Here is a 24897-nt window from a genome sequence, read left to right as displayed (position 1 = left end):
TTGTTCTTGAAGGACAGCCATGGGAAACAAGCAGGAGAATCACTTCTGATGCCAGGGAGGGGAGTGCAAAGTGTTCCGGTTGATTCAAGTTTAAAAAAAAAAAAAAGTTCCTGAATGGAGATTAAAGGGCTAACAGCGCACTTTGTCTCCCGGCATGCTTCTGGGTTTCCTCAGTAACCCCCGTCCGTTGGTGTCCTCATCCTCACCCCTGCGAAGCATGTGCTCCGCAGATGAGATTTACTGGAAAACCACCACAAAGTCGATGAGAAAAGAGCCGCTGCCTGTTAATGCATACGACGTGGATTCCGACGGGTTGAACTAAGGAGAGGCCGGGCCAATTTGATGGCGGAGACGGGCCAGTTTCAACAAAATAGGCAAGCCGAGCGGGTTACAGGAGGACAGGCGCGTAATATTCGCTCGACATAACGAGAGTGTAACAACAGAGCGCAGTGGAGAAAACCACCTGATGACACATAAGTCATAATATTTATATCGCTGAGGAAGGGGAAAAAAAACAATCTGAATAGAACCATGTGTGTGAAAAAGGCACATAGCATGAATGCATATTTGAATATATAGTATGTAAATAAATACGTGCTGTATATCAATATATAGTATTTATCACATAAAAATAATAATCACGTCATAATATAAATAAATATGTTATAAGAAATAAAAAAAGGTTAATTGCATATTTGACACACCCCTAATATACATACATATATAAATGTGTAAGTTAAATTATTTTGATAAACGGACTGTAAAAAGAGATTTCATCACGTTGCTGCAAATTGCTGTCTGAGGTCTGTCTGGCTTCCACTATCAACATCCGATCTCGTCCTCCATCTGTCGTTGCGCTACGTAACATGAGCTAATTTAACCGTTATTAGTCACGATGCTGACTCACGGTACCTAACGCCTCCTTCTCTCGCCGTCTCCGTTTCTCCCGCTTGGTGTAGGCTTCCCGTCCAACATGCTCATGCAGACAGAAATATTCTGTGATGTAACGGGGGTTGACACATGGATTTCTCCAAGTGACGATAGTGGCTTTTGGAGTTGTTGCTTACATCGGTGGTTCTCAAAGAACCAAGCTGATGCTAATCTTTCTGACACTGGGGAAGCACATTTTTCTTTAGAACATACCTTGATAGTCTTGAGATGTGATTGGACCCTGCTCAGATTCACGACGCCCTGAGTCTGATTGAGCAAAGCAGCCCCAGAATATCACAGAGCCTCCTCCGTGTTTCACAGTAGGGACAGTGTTCTTTTCTTGGTTCGTTTCATTTTTGTGAACATAGAGCTGATGGCCGTTGGACATTGTAGCTCGCTTATGATTTATTTTCAGCAGTGCCTCCAAAAACGATGGATCTTACACTCAGTATGAGTTTGGTTACCTGTTGCAACAGCTTTGGACCAGCTGGCTCGCTCACTCTTCTCAAGAATGCGCTACATTCTGAGATTGCTTCACTCGGAGATTCCAGAAGGGTCTTGTTAAGACATTCCTGCAGGAATGTCTCAGGTGTCCAGTGAATGATCTGCGCAGTAGCAAGAAACGTATGTTTGACTGTCAGGCCCTCATTAAATCGCGGGGGAGGCGTGAGAGTGAGAGTCCGACATTTCCGGGTGGGGGGCCTCGTGAGGCGTCAGACTGAAATTGGCGTGAAATGGAGAGGATGGGGACTAGAGGGGGGGGGGGGGTTGAGATTACATCTGAGCCCTGACAGGTCTTGACTGGCTTGCTCCTGCACTTCGGCGGGCCTGTCAAGTCAAAACAGCTGACATCACTGCTCAGGAAGTCTTATTGCAAACGGAGAAACCGGGGTTAGGAAAATATGCTTTGATCCATACAAACACACCTTGTAGCACAACATTAGGAACACCTGAAAGCTCTAATAAAGGCGCTCAACTTTGAATGACACGGTTATAGAAGTGTTACTTTAACAATATGGTCAAAATTGTGTTGGTACAACCGCACTGCATACACTGAGAGGTTTCAAATTCCTACATTTTGGTCACACTTTAGCATTCAATCCATCACATTCATTTTTATTTTTGTACCAAATGAAATAGTTTTGAGACTAACTTTGGAACTATATCTGCATTTGGATCGTTTAATTTAATAGCAGTGTAAAATAAATAATTGTCTCTTCTTTTTCATTCAGTAAACTGTTTCAGTGCAAATGCAATAAGTGGGTGGATGCTGCCCCCTGGTGGGGAAAAAAGTCACATGATTCGGATTTCCACGAATCCTGCAATTTTGAATATTGTTTGAGAAAATGCTTTTAAATGTAATCAACACAAAGTAAGGCTATGTTATTAGGTTGGGTGAGTGATGACTGGGCTGCCACGTTCTTTATTCTGCTTTACTGAGCAATTTACATTATTATGAGTCATATATTTGTTACATAAATTAATTTTATTGATTCCCCATAAAAATGTGTTAGCTCAAATGTATGTTTGTTAATAGATTTTGTTTTGAGTGAAATTATCGTAATTTAAAAACTTTAATAAACTATATTTTATTAAATAATTGGGAAAGCGAATTATTACACCTCGAGCTGTTGTGAAATGCGCTATACAAATAAAGTTTTATTGTATTGTATGCTAATAAATTAGACCACTGAAAATTCCGATGGATTCGAAAGCAGCACAAGCTTCCACGTGAATTCACCGTGTTCTCGCGAGATTATGACGTACGCATGCTGACACCCGCTCACTAATCGGCATTTTGTGTCCTAAAAATTGTCTAGGTCCCTTAATTTGGTTAAAAACGAGTGTTTTGTAATTTGCAAAACATTTCTATTTGCACCCGGCCGTATTGGGTGAAGGCATGTTTTTTCCCGTCACAAAAATCGAAAACAACCAGACAAAATCCAAAGTTTACCAAAAATTGAGGTGGTATTGTCAGTCATCGAATCATTTTCAGTGCGTTCTTTTTCCAGATAAAATAGTTTATTTATGTATTTCTTCTAAACAATTATGCCCCGTTAGAACATTTTAATTTGGTGATTCTCATACCACTAGAGGGCGCCCACATGCAACTATTTGAGAGTTACTGGTCTGGGTTAATGCTGTATCACTGTGACGTGCATAAAGATGAACTGTAATCACCAGAATCAATGTCATCATAAAAAAAAAAATTGTTCCAAAATAATGAAACGGTTTTCTTATTGTCAGTGGCCAAAGATTTGCACGCTTACAAGTACAATAAGACTCTTGAAATGTGCTTCCTTTATTTGACACAATTCAGGCTCCACAAAGGCGTGAGCTGGCTCCAACAATCCTTATCTGGATTATATTTGGCACAATGCTGCAAATGGCCCTGTCAGTCATGGATCTTTGGAATTGCACCAGCAGCACTCGTGATAAGAAATAACCCAAAAGGTAATGCATGTATGCATCAATGTGTGTGAGTTTGCGCCTCCCTCCAACCCCTTGGGGTTGTGTATGGGCTTGTAACAGCAACATTCCTCCTCTCAGCTGCTTCTCAACTCTACATTCCAAAAAGAGAGGCGGATAGATGGGAGGGGAAAGATGGTGTGTGGGGGTGTGTGTGTGTGTGAGGGAGAAAGTCACAGAGGGATGATTTGGGAGCCGTGTCAGCAGGATGTTGTCATAGCTAACTGTCGCGGGGCCCCTCAGCGCCACTGGGAGGTCAAATACAGTAAAGAGAAGGAAGCGGGCGTTGAACTCACAAGAACACTTTCTTGTAAGATTCCCATGCTAAAACACACATGCACACACACTAGTGCCTGTTGTGTTGCTTTTTGGCCACTCAAGTGTGGAGGGAAGGAATAAACTTGTTTGCACAGTTTCATGTGAAATGAGGGGGTTAGTCAGAAAATACACTGTGTTGGATTATGTCACGTGGCAGAAGAAAAATAAAATTTTAGTGAGGGTAACAAGTGGAAATTGGGACGTGTGTGTTGATGTCCTGCAGTTCAAATTATGAACAGACGCTTTGTTGTTGTCACGGGTCGGCCCGGCTCAAGAAAAACAAAGATACTCCTCATTTGTTTTCCGTGGAAGAGGTTTAATGATGAATCACAGTCTATTAATTTGTTTTCAGTTTCTACATCCATTTTCCAAATGTCCACTACTGTTGCCATCATCCAAGGGCACACAAAGGTCACGTTCCCCCTCCAAATCCATTTAGTAAATAATCGAGAGAGAGAGAGAGAAGGACTGCCTGAGTGTGATACATTTGTTTCAAGTTATTTCTGGAGTTGTTTTAATCCAGTCTCGACATTTGACCTATTAATCTGTGTTTTAATTCCGGCCTTCACGTAATATCTCGCCATGCATCCCTCCATCGTTAGTGGTGGAGATTAAAATCCTGTAATGGCTTCTTGACTGGATTATCTGAGTGTTTGCTTCTGATTTTAGATGATGGAGGGGATTAACCTGCTCCCTTGTCTATTCTTGATCACCTGTTGTGGCATCTGGTAGGGAAAAGATGATAGTTACTCAGTACTGATGAAATATTTGCAAATGTGTCCCTTAACTCAAAATACAAATTTGAAGAGCAGTTTTTATTATAATTAAAAAAATTACATCACTGTATTATACGCGTGTAATAATAATATAACATTTCAAATTGATGACGTGACACACCGCGTCGATAAGGCAGACTGAAATTATACCCAATCAGAATCGTCCTTTCAATAGAGAAGCATTGCTTTCCGCCAATGAGACATCAACATTTTTTGTCGCCCGCCAATCAGCGCACAGAATTCTCCTGGAAAGGGCGGGCGCTCTTCCTCGTTGGCTAGCCTTGTCCGGATGTTCCCCAGCAGCAGTGAATGTGGAAATCGAGCTAGACAGGGAGGGGTAGATAGACTTACCGGACCGGGTCTCTCTCTTTAAAAAAAAAAGTCTAATTGCTTTCTTTTGTATTTCTATTACAATAGAGTTTGCATATCTTATGTAACGCTCCGTTTATAAACTTAATCGTTGTGGTGGAACCGCTGCTGCAATTTTCCCCGGACGACTGTCAAGCATTGTGAGAACAGCAAAGAAGAAAAAAGGCGAAACAACATGAGATGGGACGATAAATAAAAAAAAAAGGAGACCGAGGGAGACTTGTGAACCGACGATGACTCCTTGGGAGGATCCGTGAAGCATATTTATTTTTTTTATTTACCCCCCCCCCCCCTCTCTCGTTTCCTTTTGTCTTTTTTTTGTTATTGTGATTGCTTCCCCCCCCCCCCCACCTCCCTTTGCTACTTCAGGGTGGATATTTTTAATAGAAAAGCGCCCGCAAAAGCATGATGGACCAAGCCGGCATCCTGAGAAAGTTTATCCAGGGCGTGAAAGCCATGACCGAGGGGGACGACGACAGGGGAGAGGACAACTTCGGCAGCGACTTTATGGTGAGTGGAAGAAAAAAAAAGATCGACAGCTAGCTTGCTAGCTCGCGATCTCACGTCGAACCTTTCCCTCCGTGGCTCCGATCGCGCCACCTCCCCGGGTTCCGGTCCGCTCTGTCCCGCAGGAGGCTGCGGGGCGGCCGCGCAGCTCTCGTCCTCCTGTTTCCAGGCTTCACACGTCGGCCTAGCTTTTGTCTCCCACCCTTTGCACGCCTCCGGCTCCACTTTCTTTCAAATAAGCAAGCCCACCTTCCACATTGACGTCACTTATGGGCTATTCCACAGTCATTACATTGTATTGCTTATGTAGCATGACTTATTATGGTGGCTTTTTACTTCCCGTTGTTATAAGCTAGCTTCTGTTCCACATAACCGAGAGATCGATATATCCTCTATTCATCCACAAGTGAAATTCACCGACTCATTCCAATTGATATGCATGCATTTAATACTAACATCTGGAATGGCTCGTGTGTCTTCTTAAGCCGTGCATTTAGCTATGTATCTTATTTGTTCGTGCATGTCATTGCACAAGAAATAATGCCTTAATAATAAGCCCTACCTAAAATGTGCTACGTCTGAACTCCAATTTGTGCCTTTATTGCAAAACTTCACAAAGGCAGTTTTCAGTGCAATTTGATTAGATGGAGGTAAACAGTGGCTAAATATCATGCATTTTGTCATAACGTCTCCAGGCACGTGCATAGATAGACCCCCAATGGTGCTCCAGCACCAGACCCTTTGCCCTGGCTGAAAAATGCGCCCTTTCTGCTGCAGCACATTTTACTCATTCAGCAACAAAAAAAATAAAATAAAATAGGTCGTCTGTTTCCCCACGGAGTGTTTTGACATATGACGGACGTTCATTTGAGTCCTCGCAAGAATTGTAATGCTTATTTCACATTACATTTTATGTGAAATATCATCCGTTTGTTTACTTCTGACCTATTGATTGGGATGGAGGTGTTGGGAACCCACACACACACACACATCACACACCCTCCTGTGAACTTCATGGAAGCAGCTTGCTTGCTGGAGCTTGCTACATTCTTTCTTGGGTCGATTTCATAACATTACGTCCTGCCTTTTAAATGGCTGTTTCATTGCCTTTTGGAGACACTTTTTCAAACTTTTTTTTTTTTTTTTAATTAAGCAAAACATCAACACACAGATTCCGTGAGAACCTTAAAATTCGGTCGGTATGTAGTGATATCTGCGTGCAAATCAAAAGTGAGCTTTGTTGTCTAAATGTCAAAGAACCCGTGTCAGAGATCAAATTGACCTCACATTGACACGTCTCGCCCCTCGCGTGACCCTCAAACAACCCGTTATAGATGAGAAACTGCTTCAATTGAAACTTCCATGCTAAATATTCATTAATCCGAGGCCTCTGGCTGACTTTGCTCTCATCTGGCAACATTGTGCGCTGTTCCGCTTTAATTATTCATCAGACAGCAGCCTGTCGACAAGAAAACTTAGTTAGGCCGCTTGCCCAGTGCAACCAAGCGCTGTAGCAGGTTGTACCAGTTTCTCAGACCCGCGCCTCAATTTCGTGATTCTCAACACAAGTGAGCGTGTGTGAGGACGTCGGTGCTCCTTTGCACCGGAAAACTTGGACTTTAACACCCAGTTTAACTGCCTATTGTTACTTATATATAGAATGTGTTTTATACGCATAATTACAGTGCGCTGGTAGGTCAACGAGTCACAGATTATATGCTTGGCCAAATGCTGTGGGGGAATGCGAAATATTCAGCCAGAGTGCTTTTTCAATTTGGAACTTCTTTTCCTCTGGCATCATCAGCAAATACTGGCCATGTGTGTTTTTGTCTGCGAGAACATCAGTGACTCATGAACAGAGAGCCCGCAGCAGACGTGGAGTAGCCCATTACCGTCAGCGCTACAAATGCTGATTGGTCGACAGAATAACCCGAGACAGAAAAAGATTGCATCGTCGCTGTCGGAGCTCTTTTTGACTGGCCTGGGGGGAAACATAAAATCATAAGTGCATCTCATATATATGCATGCAATTTGGTCAAAGGTGTCCCTTAAGGCGCTGGATCCCAAACTGCATCTAAATTGTGGATTTATAGCCAAAATGAACACGTTGAAACATAAAAACAGCCCCCGCCAAAAATATCAGAACGACAAGGTTGGTTTTTGTTTTTGTTGTATGCTGAAGACGTTTGCGATTCAAATGCTTTTCCAGGCCTTTACTGCAGGCAGCCTCCTTCAGTTCTTGTTTCTCCTCTTCAGGAAATGCATACTCTATTGGGTTGAGGTCTGGTCATTTGATTTGGTCACTCTAAGTTTTCTCCTCTGGTTGCATTTCTGTAAGTTTCCAGACAAAATGGTTTTGTAGACTCACATGAAGCCTAAATGAAACACAAAATCTTTACTCACTCTAAGTTTGTCTTTTTTTTTCAAGCGAAATGCTGACGGGGGCTTTTTTTTTTTCTCCGCCCACGGAGTCCGGATGTTTTCACGCTAAAGATGAAAGATGTTCAAACTTTAGAGTCTCTCAGGTAAAAAGAAAAAAAAAACTTGAGACTCCCGCAGGCTGCTGAAGGAGTTTTGGCCTCGGCGGCTGTCGACTCGTTAAAGCAGAATCTCCCGTCCCTGGCCTGCATGTGTTGATGTGTGGATGTTTCATTAGCTTGCTTTTTTTCGGGGGTGGGGGGGGTACACAGCAGGGGGTGTGCATGCTGCTGTTGTGTGTGTAGACCTGCCTCGTGTTACTGTAAAAACACCTTCCAATTTCTTCCATGTCGCTGTCTAAGCTGTCCGCCCCCTCCATGCGCTTAACCCAAAAAACAGGAGAAGCCACGACGTATTTCAGCTCCGCACATTAGCTTGTGTCAACTTTACATGATGAAAGGTACAAGAAGTTCAGCGACGCTGACCACACACTCAGGAAATGTGTTGATGTCGTGCGTGACGAAGGTGAAAGGAAACGCATCCCGAGGGTGTGAGAAGGCTTGAACGCGCATCTATTAGCGCCGGTGTCCACTGCAAATTCAAAACGTGGGCGAGCCGATGACAGATGTGGTGGCGGCGAGGGCTCGAGAAAAGGACGCAGATTATGAGCGCAAGGTCAGGTGGACGTTTTATGGGCCGGGAATATCGGAAACGACTGAAGCGTTCCGGACGATTCGGATTACGTGCCGTTGGTGCACATCTGCTCCCTGCGGATGGTCGAACAATACCGGCAAAGTGGTTGTTTGTGAAGTAGGACTGAGCTAAAAGCCGTTCGTGGGGAATCTCTTTGCGTGCTTTGTTTAGCTTGCTGCGGCGCGGCTGCAAAGCGTATCCCGGAGTGGAAACAAGGTTTGACGTTAGTGTAGGTGGACATACCTGTCAATAAATCAGCGCTTTTCCTGGCTCAAATTGAGGCATTCTGATCATTTGCACAGATGCGTGTGCCTGGCTCGAAAGCAATACTTTTTCAAAGAAAAAAAATCGGTATGTAGTTGATGTCAGAAATTTTAGAACCGGAGAGTGGCCTCTTCATCATATTCGGCCCGAAACTCGTACGAGTTGTAAACGCCTCGTTGTGAACTTGACAAAGAAAGTCACATGGCTGCCAGCCGACCAACAGCTCAGCTCAGTTTTTTTTTTTTTTCCTATTTGTACATATAGTTTTGTGTCGTCTGGTCCGGGATGCGAGGCTCCATTGGAAGTTGGAAGTGGTCACCTCGAAATTCGTGTGGTCGCATTCCAATTCGTCTGGCGTGCCTTCCGTGCGACCGTAGCGCGGTGAACCACACGATTGCGGATCCAATTTTTTTTTTTTTTGAATGAGCGGGTGTTCATGTGTCAATTTTACGCCATGGGAATTCTCCTTGATTGTCGCTGACATTTGCATGCCAGAGGCGCCACTCAGAACATCTTCTGACATGAGCGCAACGCGTAACGGAGAATCGGGCAAACCTCGGTGTGTAATTAAAGGGGAATACTTTGCGGTCCTTGCCACTTTGCGTCCTCGTTAGTTTGAAGCGATGCTCCACCGACCTATATTAACTTTCATGGGATTCGACTCCCAAGTCGGAGGATCCAATTCCCATCGCTAGCTTACTTTCAACGGCGAAATGCTCAAGTTCCGCCGTGGCGAGCGAGCCTTTTAGTGCATCTTTGCCTGCATTGTAAGCGCTGACCTATTTTACGCGCGCGTATGAAAGGTGACCATCAGAGTGCAGCTTCTTCAACAGCTCGACGCCCCCGCTTCCTGACCACACAAACACAAAACCCCCTATTTCCCCCCGCCGCGCACACACTTTGCACATGCAGGAAGAACACATGCTCTGCCAATCTGCGCTTACGGCCCAACTGAAGAAAGAGAAAGCGCCTAAGTGTGTATGTGTGTGCGTGAATTATTCAGCGTGCCAGGCAAGTACGGCGATGCTTATTCAGCCAGGAGACAGAAAGTAGGTTAGCTCTGCAGCATCTCCAAGTCTCCACCTTTTTTTTTTCTGTTGATTCAGCTAGCTTAGCCCAATTCACCAAAGAACTTTGTTTATATGCGCAAATTGTCACCATTGTGCCGTGACAACCTCTGAAAGTTCCCATCTAAGCTCCGAACGGCTTTTTGGGGGTTTTCATCTCATGCTTATGTCCGCTGCCCTCTGCCTAGTAACGTCGTTGGCATCCGCAAGTTATTTTAGACACAAGTAATGTGTCTGTAAACGCTGGTGACTCACCCTGATGGGGGTCTGCGGAGGCGGGAAACGCCCTGTCTCTCTCTCTCTGTGTGTGTGTGGCAATGGACATGGCGCATGCACAGGAAACGTTCCGTTATTGTGTTTGCTGCCCTGCGATTGGATGCCGCGTCATCTCCAGCTTGCGCGTGTTGTCATCTCGCAGGCCCTTATTTATTCTTTTTTTAGTCGGCCATTCAGCGGAGGAGCGATGTGTGTCACGGGAACGTGTGAATGAGCGCAGAAAGCCATTAGCTTTGTGACCTAGAGCATCTTTTTCCTTTTCTGTCGCCTTATCTCCTCGTTGATCTTTTCTGCCCTTGTTCGCCCTCCTTGTTGTTTGGTTGGCTCGAGGAGGTCCAACAGGCACAGACTCCCTCTGCTTTCTTTTTCCCGTCCTCAATTATTTGTTGGAGTACACATGTGCTTTATGTAACAGGAAGTAAGAGTAATTAGACGCAGGGGGCTCTGGAGACGGTCGCCGGTGTGAAGTTTGTACGTGCCATGCCACCGTTTTCTTTAACGTTGAAATGGCGACATGGCTTGTTCCTTCGGGGTCGTTTGTGATGCAGTTACAAGACTGGCATGGAAGGCGTAAACACTGGAGGAAGTCCAGCATTATGCAAATGTGTGATGTTGCTCACTAACTGCTGGGTGTGTAAATATATTCACTATTGTGCTGTCGAACCGCAGCAATTTTTTTTTTCTTGAGAATCATGAGCGGATCTGTTTTGCTCCACTTCAACCTCCCTAAATGTGTCTTCTTCAAGGAGCTTTAATTAGAAAATAATGAAGGCTCTTTTTTCCTCTTTGATTTCTTTGCAGCGTTTGCGGCGGCTATCCACAAAGTACCGCACGGAGAAGATCTACCCCACGAATATTGGCGAGCGAGAGGAAAACGTCAAGAAGAACCGGTACAAGGACATCCTGCCATGTAAGTCTTGCCATGTGACACCCGACGGCAGTTAGAATTTCCAAGCGCCGACGTCTGTTATGTTGGGCGATTTGGATTATCGGCGTGGGAGCGGACGGTAGCGTCGTTAACATGCGTTAGCGCCTGTGGCGTTGCATAGCTTGTGAGAAAGTTACAAAGGTGTTCGCGTCGTCAGGTTCAAATTTTAAAATTAATTTTGACAATTAGCAAGTGCATTTTTTTCTTCTTCTAACTCTGTATTTCAAACTCTTTCCTTTCCTTCCCCAGTTGACCACACTCGGGTGAAGCTGACGTTAAAAATAACCAATCAAGATACCGATTACATCAATGCCAATTTCATCAAGGTGTGATGATTAAAAAAAAACAACAAAAAAAAACACGCCGAGTGACTGATGACTTCTTCTGCTAACTGATCGTCTGCTTCTCCAGGGCATGGATGGCCCCGAGGCGTACATAGCAACTCAAGGCCCTCTCCCCAACACTGTGATCGACTTCTGGCGGATGAACTGGGAATACAATGTAGCTGTAAGTACGCCGCAATACATGAAGCAATTTTGCTCAAATTTGTCCAAAACCATTCCATTTGCTGTCTTGGCTCATTTAGTTTAAGTGTCGGCTGGATAGGAAGACATATGTTGTCCATAATTGAAAAAGGGTGCTCATTATACAAGTAATAAATAAATATTTAATTGAGCGGCAGATGGGGCGGAGCAGATGGGTCCCATGCTGGGTGGGTGCGGCGATCACTTTTAACGGGGCTGGCTCAAAAGCGTGCTGATGTGATGAGTGTACCCTCAAAGTGCGCGAGCGACTCCATCGTCGCCGTTCTCATCCTTCCTGTGTGCGTCTCCGCAGGTTATTGTGATGGCCTGTCGAGAGTTTGAGATGGGACGGGTGAGCTGTGATTTTTTCTATCAAGTCTCAGTGGTCTGTAGTCTGTTCAAGCATCTCAAAGCTGATACAAATACATTTCGCTGTGATTTCTACAATTCTTTGTGAACTTAAAAACCAGCATGATTTTTCTAGATGTTAACGCTCCTGCTCTTCTCCCCTCAGAAAAAATGCGAGCGGTATTTCCCGCTGTTCGGGGAGCCCGTGAGTTTCGGGCCTTTCAGAATCTCCTGCGTAAGTAGATAAATCTGCGGCACGGCAGCTGTGCTTTGGCGCTGAGGGCGGGCTGGCGGGCGGGGGCGGAGCAGTTCTCGCATTTTGTTCTAATGGCGTCGCTTGAGGTTTTTATGAACACTCCCGCCGTCTGTCTTCCAGGAATCGGAGCAGGCCAGGACGGACTACTCCATCCGCTCTCTGGTGGTGGAGTACGAAAATGTAGGTTGGCTCGCTTGTACGGATGCTCAAACGCATTTATGGCGATCCTGAGCCTCGTGTGTCCCCGCAGGAAACCCGGAGGATAACACAGTTCCATTACATTAACTGGCCCGATCACGACGTCCCTTCGTCGTTCGATTCCATCTTGGACATGATAGGACTCATGAGAGAATACCAAGAGAACGACGACGTCCCCATCTGTGTGCACTGCAGGTTAAGAGACCAACACGCACGTAAACCACACGCTCACGCATGGTAGCACGAAGATGTTGGGGCAGCAGCACGTTTCGCTTAGGACGGCGCGATTCTCTCCAATAAAGACGCTCTGGAAGCGCACACTGTGACGCTGATGACACGCTCGGTGTCCATGTGTGCGCAATAAGCCGTAATGAGAAGCCCGAGGACACTTCCTGGTTGCGCACCGCACGGCGCCAAAGGCGGGCCTCGGCTTGTGCGTGAGTCCGTGCCGGAAAGCAGACAGCTGTGTGACAGCATGAGATGGACTTTTACGATACTCGCGTACGCGCCAAATGTGATGTCACGTCATCTCGGCGTCTCCGTTTCGTCTGACATTTTAAACGGGCGCGTGGAGATTTGAATCCGTGAATGAAGTGCTTCAATGCGAAAGCTGATTTTTTTTTTTTTTAAATGTATTTATTTTTTTATTCTGGCTGTCCAGTGCTGGCTGTGGGAGGACAGGAGCCATCTGTGCTATCGACTACACGTGGAACCTCCTCAAAGCTGGGGTAGGTTAATAATATTTGCGACCTTCAAATTGAATTATTTTCCAGTTCGATTCATGTATAATTATTATTTTTTTTGCATTATGTGCCCTTTTAAGAAAATTCCAGAAGATTTCAACGTTTTCCGGTTGATCCAAGAAATGAGGACGCAGCGACACTCGGCTGTTCAGACTAAGGTTTGTGCAGAATTTTATGAAATACATTTGAAATGAGAAAAAAAAAAAGGGGGTTTTGATTTAATATTCAGTGTGTGTTTGTGTTACCTCTCGGCTGAATCAAAATATTATGTTTAACACGAAGTAAAGCAGTTTCCAGGAAGCCTGTAATGAAATTTAAAGAAAAAAAAAGGCCCAGCATACTTCCTCCCTCACTGGGGGGGGGGTTAATGAGGTTAGCGTTCATCCGCCAGTGCTTTTCAGGCTGCATGTTTCATTGCCTTATAAATGAATCTTTTTGAGTGACAAATTATTTGTTTCCATATTGATTTGTTGTCTCTCTCTTTCCTCTTTTTTTCCATCATCTCATTAACACCTTCCTTTTTTTTTTATGACACTGTTATTCCTCCTCCCGGGCCTCTCCCCCCCCCTCTTCCCTCCTCCTGTCTTCCTCATCATCTGTCTCTCGCTTTATTTTCCCCCTTCCTCAGGAGCAGTACGAGTTAGTCCACAGAGCAATCGCGCAGCTCTTCCAGAAGCAACTGCAGCTACTGGAGAGCCCCACAAATGTGCAGATACATGATGTCATGGTACGCCACGCACACACATGCAGGCAACAGTGTCTGGTGTTAAACAAAAACAGAATGTTGCCGAGTTACACAACGGAGGCGGGAGCGGTGCACGAATAATTAGTCACATGGGAGGCCGAGTGTCAGAGTTAGCCTCCAGAAAACTCTCCAAGAGTTGTGACCTAAAAGAGCGTGAAAGTGGAGCCTCGGAGGACTTGAATCGAAAAGAATTATTTGCTCCGTTGTCGTTATTTACTCCTCGCTGTCCTCCTTTGGCCCACAAAACTGCAAACAAGCTCCGTATCCCCACTTGCGCCTCTTCCCTCCCGCGTCCCAGAAGTGCAACCAAGGAGAAAAGTTTACGGACGCAACGCCAACATTTCATTGGCCCAAACTCGTCAAGTCTCTCAATATTTCATGGAATGGACACTCGATTATTATCAACAGGAGCACTACTGTGTGCGTTTTATAAGGTAGCATTATCTAATCTATGGGAGAGACAGTAATGATATGAGAAAGCAAGAGATGGCGAGACAAATCCAAATCCGCGCATGTGGAGCGCCTTCCTGCTCAGACGGCGATGATGATCACTGTGACATCCCCTCACTTCCTGTTCCATAATGCATTTAGACCCGAGAATAGATATTCATCTGTCTGGAGAGTTTCGCACTAGACACTCGCACAGAAACCACATTTGAGGGTAATTGTCAAATCACATGCAACATCTAATGCAATTACGTTCGTCATTATTATTTAAAAGGAGGTACGGATTGTAGGTTTGGGCGCAAAGCTTTGCTCGACACTAATGTGTTATTATCTCGCGTGTAAGTGGTTCTCCTAACATTATCGGCGGGCTTTAATGACTCACGCCATAAGCAGTTGAGTCATGTCTACTCCGCCATTGTTTAGTGGCCCAAACACCCACAAAGGTGCACTGTGTATTAGTCGACAGATCCCACACGGTTTTTCCGTGCAGGTATTGCAACGCAAATGAAATTCCCCCGACTCACGTGGCCAGACATGCGTCGTCGTCCATGTACAGTTATTGTTTGGCCGTCTTGTCTTTCAGTTGAGCGGCAGAGTAGACACGCAGGCAGGCCGTTCTTTCATTTTCATTTCCTGGAGGTGTAATGTCCAGATAGTGTGCGCTGCGGAGTGTGTCGTAATTCCCTCTGAATATCTTGCGATGTGTTTCCTCGCAGGATGAAAGCAGTCCGGACAAAGCCAGCCACCAGTCAGATGATGAGCGATGGGACACGCCTCCTCCTAAACCGCCTCGGATACGCAGGTAGGACGCTTTTTGTGTCCTTTTTGCAGATGTGAATACAGTAAAACATGCTTTGGATTCACACAAGTCAACTAGTTTGGACCCAAAAAGCTCGGACTTATCAAGGATATATTTTATGCACAAACTTTGCACGCGATTTAGTTAACGCATTTTTATTTTATTTTATTTTTTTTACTTTTGCAGTTTAACAATCAAGCCACTATAGGCCAATAATTTTCTTTGGCCATTCCCATAAAAAGCAATTGACAGCGACTGCACTCATCGTGAGGATTCCCATCGACGTCATTTCACGGTGCTCAAAGAGTTAAATGATCTAACATGGATGCATTTATTTATGTTGAGCTGTTGCGGTACTCATTGCTCAATTTGTGAAATGTGAGATGATGATCCCCCCCCCTCCCCTCCTGGCTCACTGCCATCATTTTAACTTATTTCCACACGCCCGAGGAACATCTGTATTTTTAGATCGTTTTGCAACACTTTGCAATCATCTGCAACTCTTGCCCGGTGTTAAATGTAACCCACCCCGAGTCAAGATCGGGTAGAAGCGCTCAACTTTCCCTGCAGGGGAAAAACACTCGACTTATCTATGGCATAAGTGTAGCCCCGGCGCTTTCCCCAAATCGAGCGGCTGCCTGCTGAGCAGGAGATGCTCCTCTTAGCTTTTCCCTCCCTTCTCAATTTTAATTTTGCTGTATGAGCCCAGCAGGGGTTGTGCTCCACTTTCTCCAAGCCCGTTCATCTCCTGATTCTCGTTCACTTTTATGATCTGTGCGCAGCCCCGCCCATGATTAATGCACGTACATATAGACCGATATACTTTCATGACTGCCATGAGGGAAAGGAAGGCCTATAAAAGAAATTATGTGTGGCTCTTTGTTACGTCCCCGCACGAAAATAAACACGCTCATCTTTTTAATCGGACCAAGATAGTTGATGGGAAAGCAAACATTTTTCAAAGTACTCGGGGATGTCTGCTCCAACCAAAATACACAAACGTGCAGTTAAAAACGCCGCTGAAGTAGGACACTCTCAACATATATGGGAATATATAGTTGTTTCCCACAAATTCATCCCTCTGCTTCCTAAATACTCACTCTCGGGTGCATGTTTTAAGCCTCCTAAGACCATCCGAGTAGCTATTTTTACCAGCGGAGTCCTCAATCTGCCCAGTCACACACACACACACACACGCTCTTGGTTTGAAGCTTGAACGTCAAGGTCACATATAGTGAGTCAGTGTTTGCTCAGTCAGACACACCCCAAAGAGTCAAATCCTTTGCATGTTTTACCGTGAAGCCCTAAAAGGAAATACCGAAGGCTTTATTGAATTGAATTGAAAATCTCATTTGCATACGGCGCGTAGAAACTAAATCCTTTACGTGCTGCTGAGTTCGTCGTACGCTGGTAGACACTCTTGTTTGTTTTGCCGTGTCGCCCCTGAGCAGATCATAAAAGTTTCATCTTATCTTAGAAGGACGAAGGTCTTGGATAAACTCTTGCTTTTTAATAATTCATATCCCCATGGAAACAATCCGCTCCAGTGGTGGGAATCATCTGCGTTACTGTGTAATTTGTGTTTTATTTGCTCAGCCAAGGAAGCCAATAATCAAGTTGTTTGGAGAGAAAATTCCGGATGAAGCTCAGTGAACCCATTTTCTTTTTTTTTTTTAAGATTGTTTATCTGCAGGAAAAGAAATGCGTGTAGACCGATGAATGACCACGTTATGACTGCCATGAAGAGTGCTGGAGCAGGATACAAAATGAAGATTACGCAATCTTCATAGTCATTATTCCCCTTTATCAAGTCAAAAGGCATTTGAAATCATTCTAAGAAGTCCCTGCTTGCTTACGTGGAAGCATTCGATTCACTTTGCCATTGCATAATGTCACTGGTTAAGAAATAATCCATGTCATGGAATCAGAAATAAATCTCCAAAAAGTAATTAGCTTGTCCTTTTTTCTCCAAAGTTGCTAACGCAAAGAAAGTTCATGTTTCAGCAATTGGGCTCCGGCATGAAACTACTTTTCCACCTTCCGTGTCTGTGTGGCTAACTTGAGCGCAACCTCAATTTCCTGTGAGCGGTTCTCACATGCTGTCAGAACATGCGTGGCTCGCGCGCGCACAGCCAGTCAACTCGCTGCAAGGAAACAAAAACGTGGGAAAAAAATGTTTCGCTGCAAAGGGAAATAAATGTAGACAAATACAGACAATATTCTCGCAAAAAATAGATTTTTACTTACTATTTGTGACCTCTAGTGGTGAAAAAAAAAGTGTTTTCTACAATTCGCTCTGAAAATTGTCTCACGTTGTGGTTCTCTGTTTAGCACCCAGGTGGAAGGCGACGTCAAAGAGGAGATACTGCAGCCGCCCGAGCCTCACCCCGTGCCCCCCATCCTGACCCCGTCGCCCCCGTCGGCTTTCCCCACCGTCACCAACGTCCGTCAGGACAATGACCGCTACCATCCCAAGCCTGTCATTCACGTCCTGGCCACCGCACAGCAGGTCAATGACCTCAGAAACGAGATGCTTGTTTCATTGTTGTAATCGCCTCCAATTAAAAAAAAAAAAAATTTAATAATTTTTTGGGGTGTTGTAATTAACACCCAAGTGTGTTACAATGTCCAATCTACTCTGAAATAAGTGTTAAAATTCATAAGCGACAAAATTGTTTTGGTTTGACGTAATTGCTGATAGAATGTTGGAAACGGAAGCACAGTATTCTCTCTTTTTTGGGGGTCAAATTTCAAGTGGGCTTAGTGCATGGGAATCACTCAAAGCGATACGCGATTCAACTCAACTTTGTTTATAGAGTGCTTTAAAAAGATGCGCTCTAAATAAAAAGAACATAAAACGTGAAGTTTGAATGTAAACAAACAACTTTTCTAAAGCTGTTAGTTCCTCCTGTCTCTTAAATGCAGTTTTTGTTTTCCCAGAACTTGAGAGCTTTTTTTTTTTCCTTCCACCTGATTTTCAAAACAAGGCTCAGCACCAGAATGTGCCGAGTGGTTGAGTTCCGAGGTCCACTGGTCGACTACCATGAAACTCTTGTTGTGCATGTCATTTACATGTCATGCCTTTGCTTCTTTGTTTCCAGAATGAAGGCACAGAGAAGGAGAAGAAGCTGTCAGAAACGAGTCCCAAAACGCAGAGCAGTCCATCAGAACCCAAAGACCAAAAGCAGCAGATTTCCAATCTTGATCTCAATGAAAACTACAACAACAAACTATCTGCGGCATCAGCAAAGTCTGAATCGGGCCAGGGCTTGACCCCTTCCCTGCCCGTCTCCCCCGCGGGCGATTGCTGCGGCGCGCCTCGCATCGAGAGGAAGCTCAGCATCGAGATTAAAAAGGTGCCTTTGCAGGAAGGACCTCGTAGCTTCGACACTTCCTCCTCCATGGGCGTGGCGGCCGGAGCAGGCGGCGGCTCGGCCAACAGCGGAGGCATGCTGCAGAGATGCCACGCCTTCAAGGCCCGCTCTGGACAGTCCCTGCTCACGTCCAGCTCCTCGCTGTCCGAGGACTCCGGCACGGAGGGCGGAGCGGGCGGATGCGGGGAGAACCCGTCGGACGGCTGCGTCCTCGCCAGACCGAACCACCTCCCGGTGAAGAGTGACGGAGGCGACAGGGTGGAGATGAAGGCCAGCCACGCCGCGTGGACTCAACCCTGCGGCAGCCCCGAAAAACCTTTCCCCAAGACCTCCTCGTCTTCATCCTCGTCCGACCGCGTCGCCCCGTCCTCCTCCTCTTCCTCGCACCTCTCCTCCTCCTCATCGTCCTCCTCCACTCCGGTTCGGACTGCACTGAGCTTCACCAACCCGCTGCACTCGGACAACTCAGACGAGGAGGGCGACGGGGAGATGTCGGCGGGCAGGGAGTCTTATCACACCAGCGTTTCCACGGCGACGGTCACGTCCCTTCACTTCGGAGATCACCAGCTGGTGCGGAAGGTGTCTCCCATGTCCATCGCGGGGCAGAGCTCCTCGTCGCCCGCGACAGCCACAGCAAGTACGCCAAATCACCTTTATGCTCCAGCTTTGTGTCTGCTTTTCTGTACAAACTCAATCAAGCTAATCAACATCAAGGCCTTTTCACACTGCACTTAGCGAGACGCAGCACACCCTGATCACGTCAGAAGTCGTCCTGACAGAAATAGACCAACCGGCGGCAAGCCGATTAAGCAATCTCAGGAAGAATGATCACGAGGAAACTATCTGCACACATTCTAAAAAAGTGCTGAGTTTCGAGTGTGTGTTTTTAAATCACAAAATTATGTTTTTGCCGCCGTGTGCCAGAAGTGTCGGTGTGTGCATGTCGAATGGTGAAGGATCAATAGTGCATGCGGAACGCGTTTGTGCGCACGGGATTGCGGTGGCGTGAAGCAGCCGAGGTGTCACGGCGGACAATCGCAGAGTGTGTTGGACACGTGGGAATGCTTTTGACACGCATTTGAGAACTTTTTAAATACGCCCAAGACCCTGAGGGTGCATGATGTCCAGCACGCTTCGGTTTTCGTGCATTGCGGGAGACTTTTCGGTGACCGCAAACGTTTTCGACATCATGCCGTCCTCAAGTGGTTCCCGTATTTAAAACCGCCAAACGCAGATTTATTACTGTGGCATTTCCCCAAGTGTTCCCCGGAGTGTTGTTTAATGCTTGGCTTTTCCGGAACGTGGTTTCCATAACGGGTCACGATCGGTTGCAAAGATCTGCTTTTGGATGGGTGGCGCTCTGCTAATCTCGACAGGCTGGTGGCTGCTTTTGTTTTCTTCACTTGATTGCTTCTCAATCCGCCAATCGGTCCGCCCAGATTGACTTGTCTTGGTATTTTTCCTCATTTTGTAACATTGCTTCTTATTTGACCTCTGACCTTTTTAACCCAGATAGCTGGGACAGTGACGACTCCCCTCCCCCCCTCCCAGAGAGGACCCCCGAGTCCTTCATACTGGCCACAGGTGCGTTTGCCTCGGTGGGGGTGGGGGCGCTCACCCAGAGGCCTCCTGGATGACGGCAGCAACTCCTCATGTACTTTAACAAACAGATTTTAATTGTTGTGATTTGATGGCGTTGAGGTCAGGGTTCCGTCAAGTTCCTCCACACATCTATTACAATTTTGGTTGGATGGAACTTCACAATGAGACTCAAGTGAAGTTTATACAGTCGTACAACAGAGGGAGCTCTTGACCCTTGTGCAAGGGAATATTATCCAGTTTTCTTTTTTGTAAACAGATGTAGGACAGTGAATAGCAGGCATTGAGTCAGCGTGAATGAATGAGTGAATTTGTTCTCCAAAGAGCTCGAAGGCGTAAACATTCTACGTTTGAATGTGCGGACCAGCACAGTTCCGATTGGAGACGATAATAGCTTTTCAAATGCCTCTTTTCTCTCCGTCAGACCCTCCGGACGTGAGGACGCCCGCCTCGGTCGAGTGGAGCGGTTCGCACAAAGGTGAGTCCCCTGACGTGTGCGCTGTGTGTGTGTCATGCGCGCGGAACAGGAAACACACTTGCCACCTGCTTGTCTTGTCCTGTGCGCGTTACGTCACTGTCAATTTTTCACCTCAGTAGTTGCCTTTGTACACGCGCCAAGAAGAGGATTAAAACCGTGTTGACTTCCAGTTAATACGTCACGCAAAAGCTATTCAGTCATCTTAACAATGGAACATTCAAACATTTATCGGAAAATGTTGGACACATGGGCAGAAAACCAGAATTCAGTTTGTGTTTTTTTTTTCTTTCCATCTTAAAAGACAAAGTTTGTTGTGTGTATGTTTGCTTTTGCGCAGATTTGTCTGCGTGTGTCAATAAAACCTCTCCAGGTGATCGTCCGTCTTCTGGCACCGCAGCAGCCAACAGCAAGGCAGACCTGAGTGGGTAAGTCTGCGATTTGAGTTGGGGGGGGTACAAACACTCGGCTTCATTTCAGTTGCTCGGCTTTATTTTTGGGCGAGTACCAGTCCTATGTTGTCCTCCTCCGTTTATCTTTCTTATCGTTGTGCTCTGTCTCCAGGGTTCGATAACCGCTGCTTTCCACCTAAAGAACCTCAACAACGCCCCCTAGAGTGGACAAGACGGAGCGCTCTGTCCACAACAATCTCCTCCCCTCGGAGATGGCCCAAGATCTCACCCGGGTGGTTCGAAAACCGACCTTATAAGATGCCACCCTGCCGGCTGTGCGTTTTTTTTTTTTTCCTTTCCAAGTCGGAGCACCTCTCCTTCATCCTCATCCTCCTCTTCAGTCCCCCCCCCCCTCCAGAGGACAGAGGTTTGTCCGTTCGCAAACAAAGAACAGCATTGTCGTCCTCAGCTTGCTGATGGGCGGACGTTTCAACATGCTGGCGTGGGACCCGTCTTCTAATTCCGCGGTCAGTTTGAAGCCTAATATCCTTGACGTGAGAGCAAATCAAGACCGCGCGATCTTCTCTCTGTGCTGGAGACATTTTTTCCTCGTTGACCAAATGGAAGGCCTTCTATTAGACGTTCGAAGGTGCCCTCCTTCCTGAATGAGCAACAATCTTCAAAGCGAAGTGAGATAATCGTAGTTACCCATGATGCAACCTCCTGGTTCGTCCCCTCGCCCTCCTTCCTGTTCACTCTCGCCTCACTTTTTGTGTGCCGGTGCTACCGAGGATGAGCGGAGCGGACTGTTGTGTTTCCCTTCGTTCATGGTTTGCGTGGAGCATGTTAGCTGCAGTTCTTGCGACTATAGTTTTACGATGACCTCTGTTTTGAGCCGCAGTCCCAGAGTGACGTGGTTTGGTCCTATGTTGTTGTTACCCGTCTGCTAAGAGATGACTAAAGTAGTTGCCACGTTTCCACCATGTGGTACAGTTCCAACAACCTGCAGTGTGTCGAGCGCCGTCCACATTGGACGGTTGCCAAAAATCATAATCGGGCCGATTTCATGCAAACTGAATTTACAAAACCCAAAATGCTGTTCAGTGTTGGAGTCACTCAGCCTGGCATCCTTGCGCCGTGTGTCCACAAGGGGGACGATGACGTGTTGCTCCAGTTAGCAACAAGTGTTGCGTTTATGCTGCACATATTGAAGTCTTAAATCGAAAGATTAACTCATCTGATGACTGGAACTGTACGGCTTGGTGGAAAATTGCTGTTTACGTCATGAGGCTACTTTTTAGGCTTGTCTATTTTAAAGGACAAGATGAAACTGCAGTATTGTATATGCCAATTGAACCACGAACAAATCTGACCATATGTTGCTTCAAATCAACCTTTTAGTCTCAAGCTTATTATTTAAAGCCGTCAATAAGGACCAAACAACCACGCTTGAAGGCTCAGGTTGTCACTGCTGGGACCATGAGCCGGCCTTAGTCTGTCTCTCGGAGAAGACCGTCAACCGCAGTCGTCCTGGGCTTTTCTTGAACGTCCCTTTCCCGCCAAGCGTCGGTATTATTTCTGACTCGCAAGTGCTTGCGTCTTTTTCTGCTGCTGCTGTCGCTTGTTTTCTGTTCCTCTTCCCTCTCCTCCTGGGGGAGACCATCAGGTGAGCGACCACGCCAGTCCACTTTTCTGGGATCAAGCGCTTGTCAAAAACAACGACCCGTTATGTTGCACATACGAGACTCTCGTGGGAGTTGACTGACACTACAACGTCCAAAGGATCTCAAATCGGACCCACAAGGACTCGCATTGTTTTCTCTCGACGTCTATTACAGTATATACGTTTTGTTTTTAAAGCTTTTTTTTTTGTTTAGTTTTTTTTTATAAAGATCAAAAACTGTACAGGTCAGTTGAGCTCTATTTTATTTCAGATTTTCTTTACGTTTAAACAGAAGATGTAAGAAAGTCCGTGCAACCCTATAAAAAAAGTGTAAATTATTTTTTGCTGCCTATTTGTTTTTTTTTTGCTTTTGGATAATATTTCAGGGTTGTATTTTTTTTAATTATATGAATAAAAATAAAACAGATTATTTTAATTGGTTGGCAGAAAAGCAGCCCGTTGGCCCGTTTCGTCGAGTAGGCGTAAATGGGCTTGGAATAAGATTGTAATAATAATTTTAATGTTTTTTTGTAAATGGTTTTAAATGTTATTTTTGTATGCGCAGTTGTTTGCTTCATTCGATCACTACGTCGATTTTACGTTCACTCGCACAATCCCCGTCAGTCCGGTCCATGCAACGCATTTCCTCTTTTTTTTTGTCTTTCTGACCTCTCGTTCATCGCAGCTGCGTTTTATTTATCTTTTCTCGGCCTTTAGGTTTAGCCGTCAACCGGTATGCACACTGTCCTCGATTTCAGAACGAGCCCACCTGTGCCTTTACGAGACAGCCTCATCCCCCGTCACCTCCCGCCTATCATCTTATTCGCGTTGGCATTTGCTGCTGAAGCTCTTTTTATTTCTTTACCCCCGTGTAACTCACATTGCTGTCCCCCCTAAAAAGAAAAAAAAAAAACACCTACACCCACAAACTGTTTGTATGTTGCAGAAATCAATCAGTAAAATGAACATTATATAAAGACGTGACTCCTTTTTTGTCGGGATGTGCTGCTTGCGGACTTATTTGCCAAGCTGATGTTGATTTGGGGCTGCGCTCTGATATTTTTGTTGAAATATTCACATTTAGTAGGTCAACCCTGTTTGACTTCAATCCAGAAATAGAAATGTAAAATGGCATACAATGGCGGAACTCCAGTAAAGCACTTTTAAGTGTCGTTGGATGTCGTCCATTTGTTGAGCTCATGTAAAGTGATAATGTCATGACTTGCTGGAAATGTGTGTGCGCGTCAGGATGTCTCTACCACCTGTACACGCACACACACACGCTAATTTCACACATTAATTAATCTCTGCATGTTGTCGGAATGCTGTCTTTTGCTCTTCTTGATGATGTTGTGCAATATTTGTTGACAAGGCGCAGCAGATGGCCACTCAGTAAAACTGCAATTGCTGCTACTTGTGATCATCTTAGCATAGTTAGTTATTTGGACAAAGAGTAACAGTGGTTAAAACATTTTTGGGGCCTTGTAGAAATGCGTGGCTGACTGGATTATAGCCCACGGGCTGCATGGTGTATCTTATTACAGTGAATACAAAAAAGATGTCGCGTAAATGAAGCGAGGTTGTTCTTTAAGAACTGGATGACCTCGTTTTATATATAATGCATAAATATATTTGAAGCATTTTTTTTTCTCCGCAGTGAACTTTGACTTCATCACAACCGCAGTCTGTGGCTCGATTTACACTGTAATGCTGCCACAATGCTCATTTCCTTTTTCCGTCACTAATTGTCTCGCTTCCCGGCTTGGCTGCCTCATACTGATATCATAGCCAGTCTTAAATCAAAGTGTACACAAGGCCCGGATGGTTCACGAGACGCTGTATAATGATGTGTTTTCTATGTGTGAAAGGGAGATAAAGATAATCCTCTTGGGAAGATTGGATCAAAGAGGCAAGTGGATTCCCCTGATGGATGCATTTTCATTTTCAGCCCACAGACAAACACACCATCATCGACTACTTCTCAGTGCTGGTTTGGACCAGATAAGGCAATGGGTTGTGAGCAGATTGGAATTAATATTTTTTTAATAACATGGCATAAAAAAGAAAAAATATATTTTATTCATCACTGGAATAATCAATACAAAAAATATTTAATAGTGACAGTCCAAGTATTAATGTGTGACGATTGCTACACACGGTGTTATTCGAAGTTGGCTGACAAATAAAATGGGAAAAGGTGATTTAAAATAGAAGAAAAGTCAAACTAAATCTTTGCTCACGAGTCTAGACATGGTAGTCTGATAAATATTGCATTGATGGATTAAGAATTAAGGAGATTAATTCAAACGTTTTCAGCCG

General features: G+C 45.3%; 1 protein-coding gene across 3 annotated transcripts in view; it reads left to right on the top strand.

Annotated features, from left to right (window-relative positions):
- The window catches only part of LOC148341255 (tyrosine-protein phosphatase non-receptor type 12-like), a 35301-nt gene extending 14042 nt beyond the window's left edge, over positions 1–21259 (top strand). The window contains exons 4-22 of one of the 3 annotated variants that reach the window (XM_088286967.1): positions 3251–3384; positions 5232–5372; positions 10889–10997; positions 11265–11341; positions 11427–11522; positions 11853–11891; positions 12054–12122; positions 12264–12323; positions 12394–12536; positions 13003–13069; positions 13165–13242; positions 13713–13811; positions 14993–15078; positions 17407–17584; positions 18177–19086; positions 19962–20033; positions 20473–20526; positions 20864–20951; positions 21088–21259. In XM_088286967.1, coding sequence (XP_088143093.1) covers positions 5268–5372; positions 10889–10997; positions 11265–11341; positions 11427–11522; positions 11853–11891; positions 12054–12122; positions 12264–12323; positions 12394–12536; positions 13003–13069; positions 13165–13242; positions 13713–13811; positions 14993–15078; positions 17407–17584; positions 18177–19086; positions 19962–20033; positions 20473–20526; positions 20864–20951; positions 21088–21097 — 2340 coding nt within the window. In that variant the 5' untranslated portion in view covers positions 3251–3384; positions 5232–5267 and the 3' untranslated portion in view covers positions 21098–21259. Of the gene's footprint in view, positions 1–3250; positions 3385–4785; positions 5373–10888; positions 10998–11264; positions 11342–11426; positions 11523–11852; positions 11892–12053; positions 12123–12263; positions 12324–12393; positions 12537–13002; positions 13070–13164; positions 13243–13712; positions 13812–14992; positions 15079–17406; positions 17585–18176; positions 19087–19961; positions 20034–20472; positions 20527–20863; positions 20952–21087 lie in introns of those variants that run through there. The other 2 variants (XM_088286957.1, XM_088286973.1) reach the window with 2 other exon arrangements.
- The last annotated feature ends 3638 nt before the right edge of the window (positions 21260–24897 follow it).

This window comes from Idiotropiscis lumnitzeri, chromosome 2 (genome assembly GCF_059441095.1).
Source record: "Idiotropiscis lumnitzeri isolate Australia: NSW breed Sydney's pygmy pipehorse chromosome 2, RoL_Ilum_1.0, whole genome shotgun sequence".
Taxonomy (NCBI): domain Eukaryota; kingdom Metazoa; phylum Chordata; class Actinopteri; order Syngnathiformes; family Syngnathidae; genus Idiotropiscis; species Idiotropiscis lumnitzeri.
This window is presented reverse-complemented; position numbering and strand designations above follow the sequence as displayed.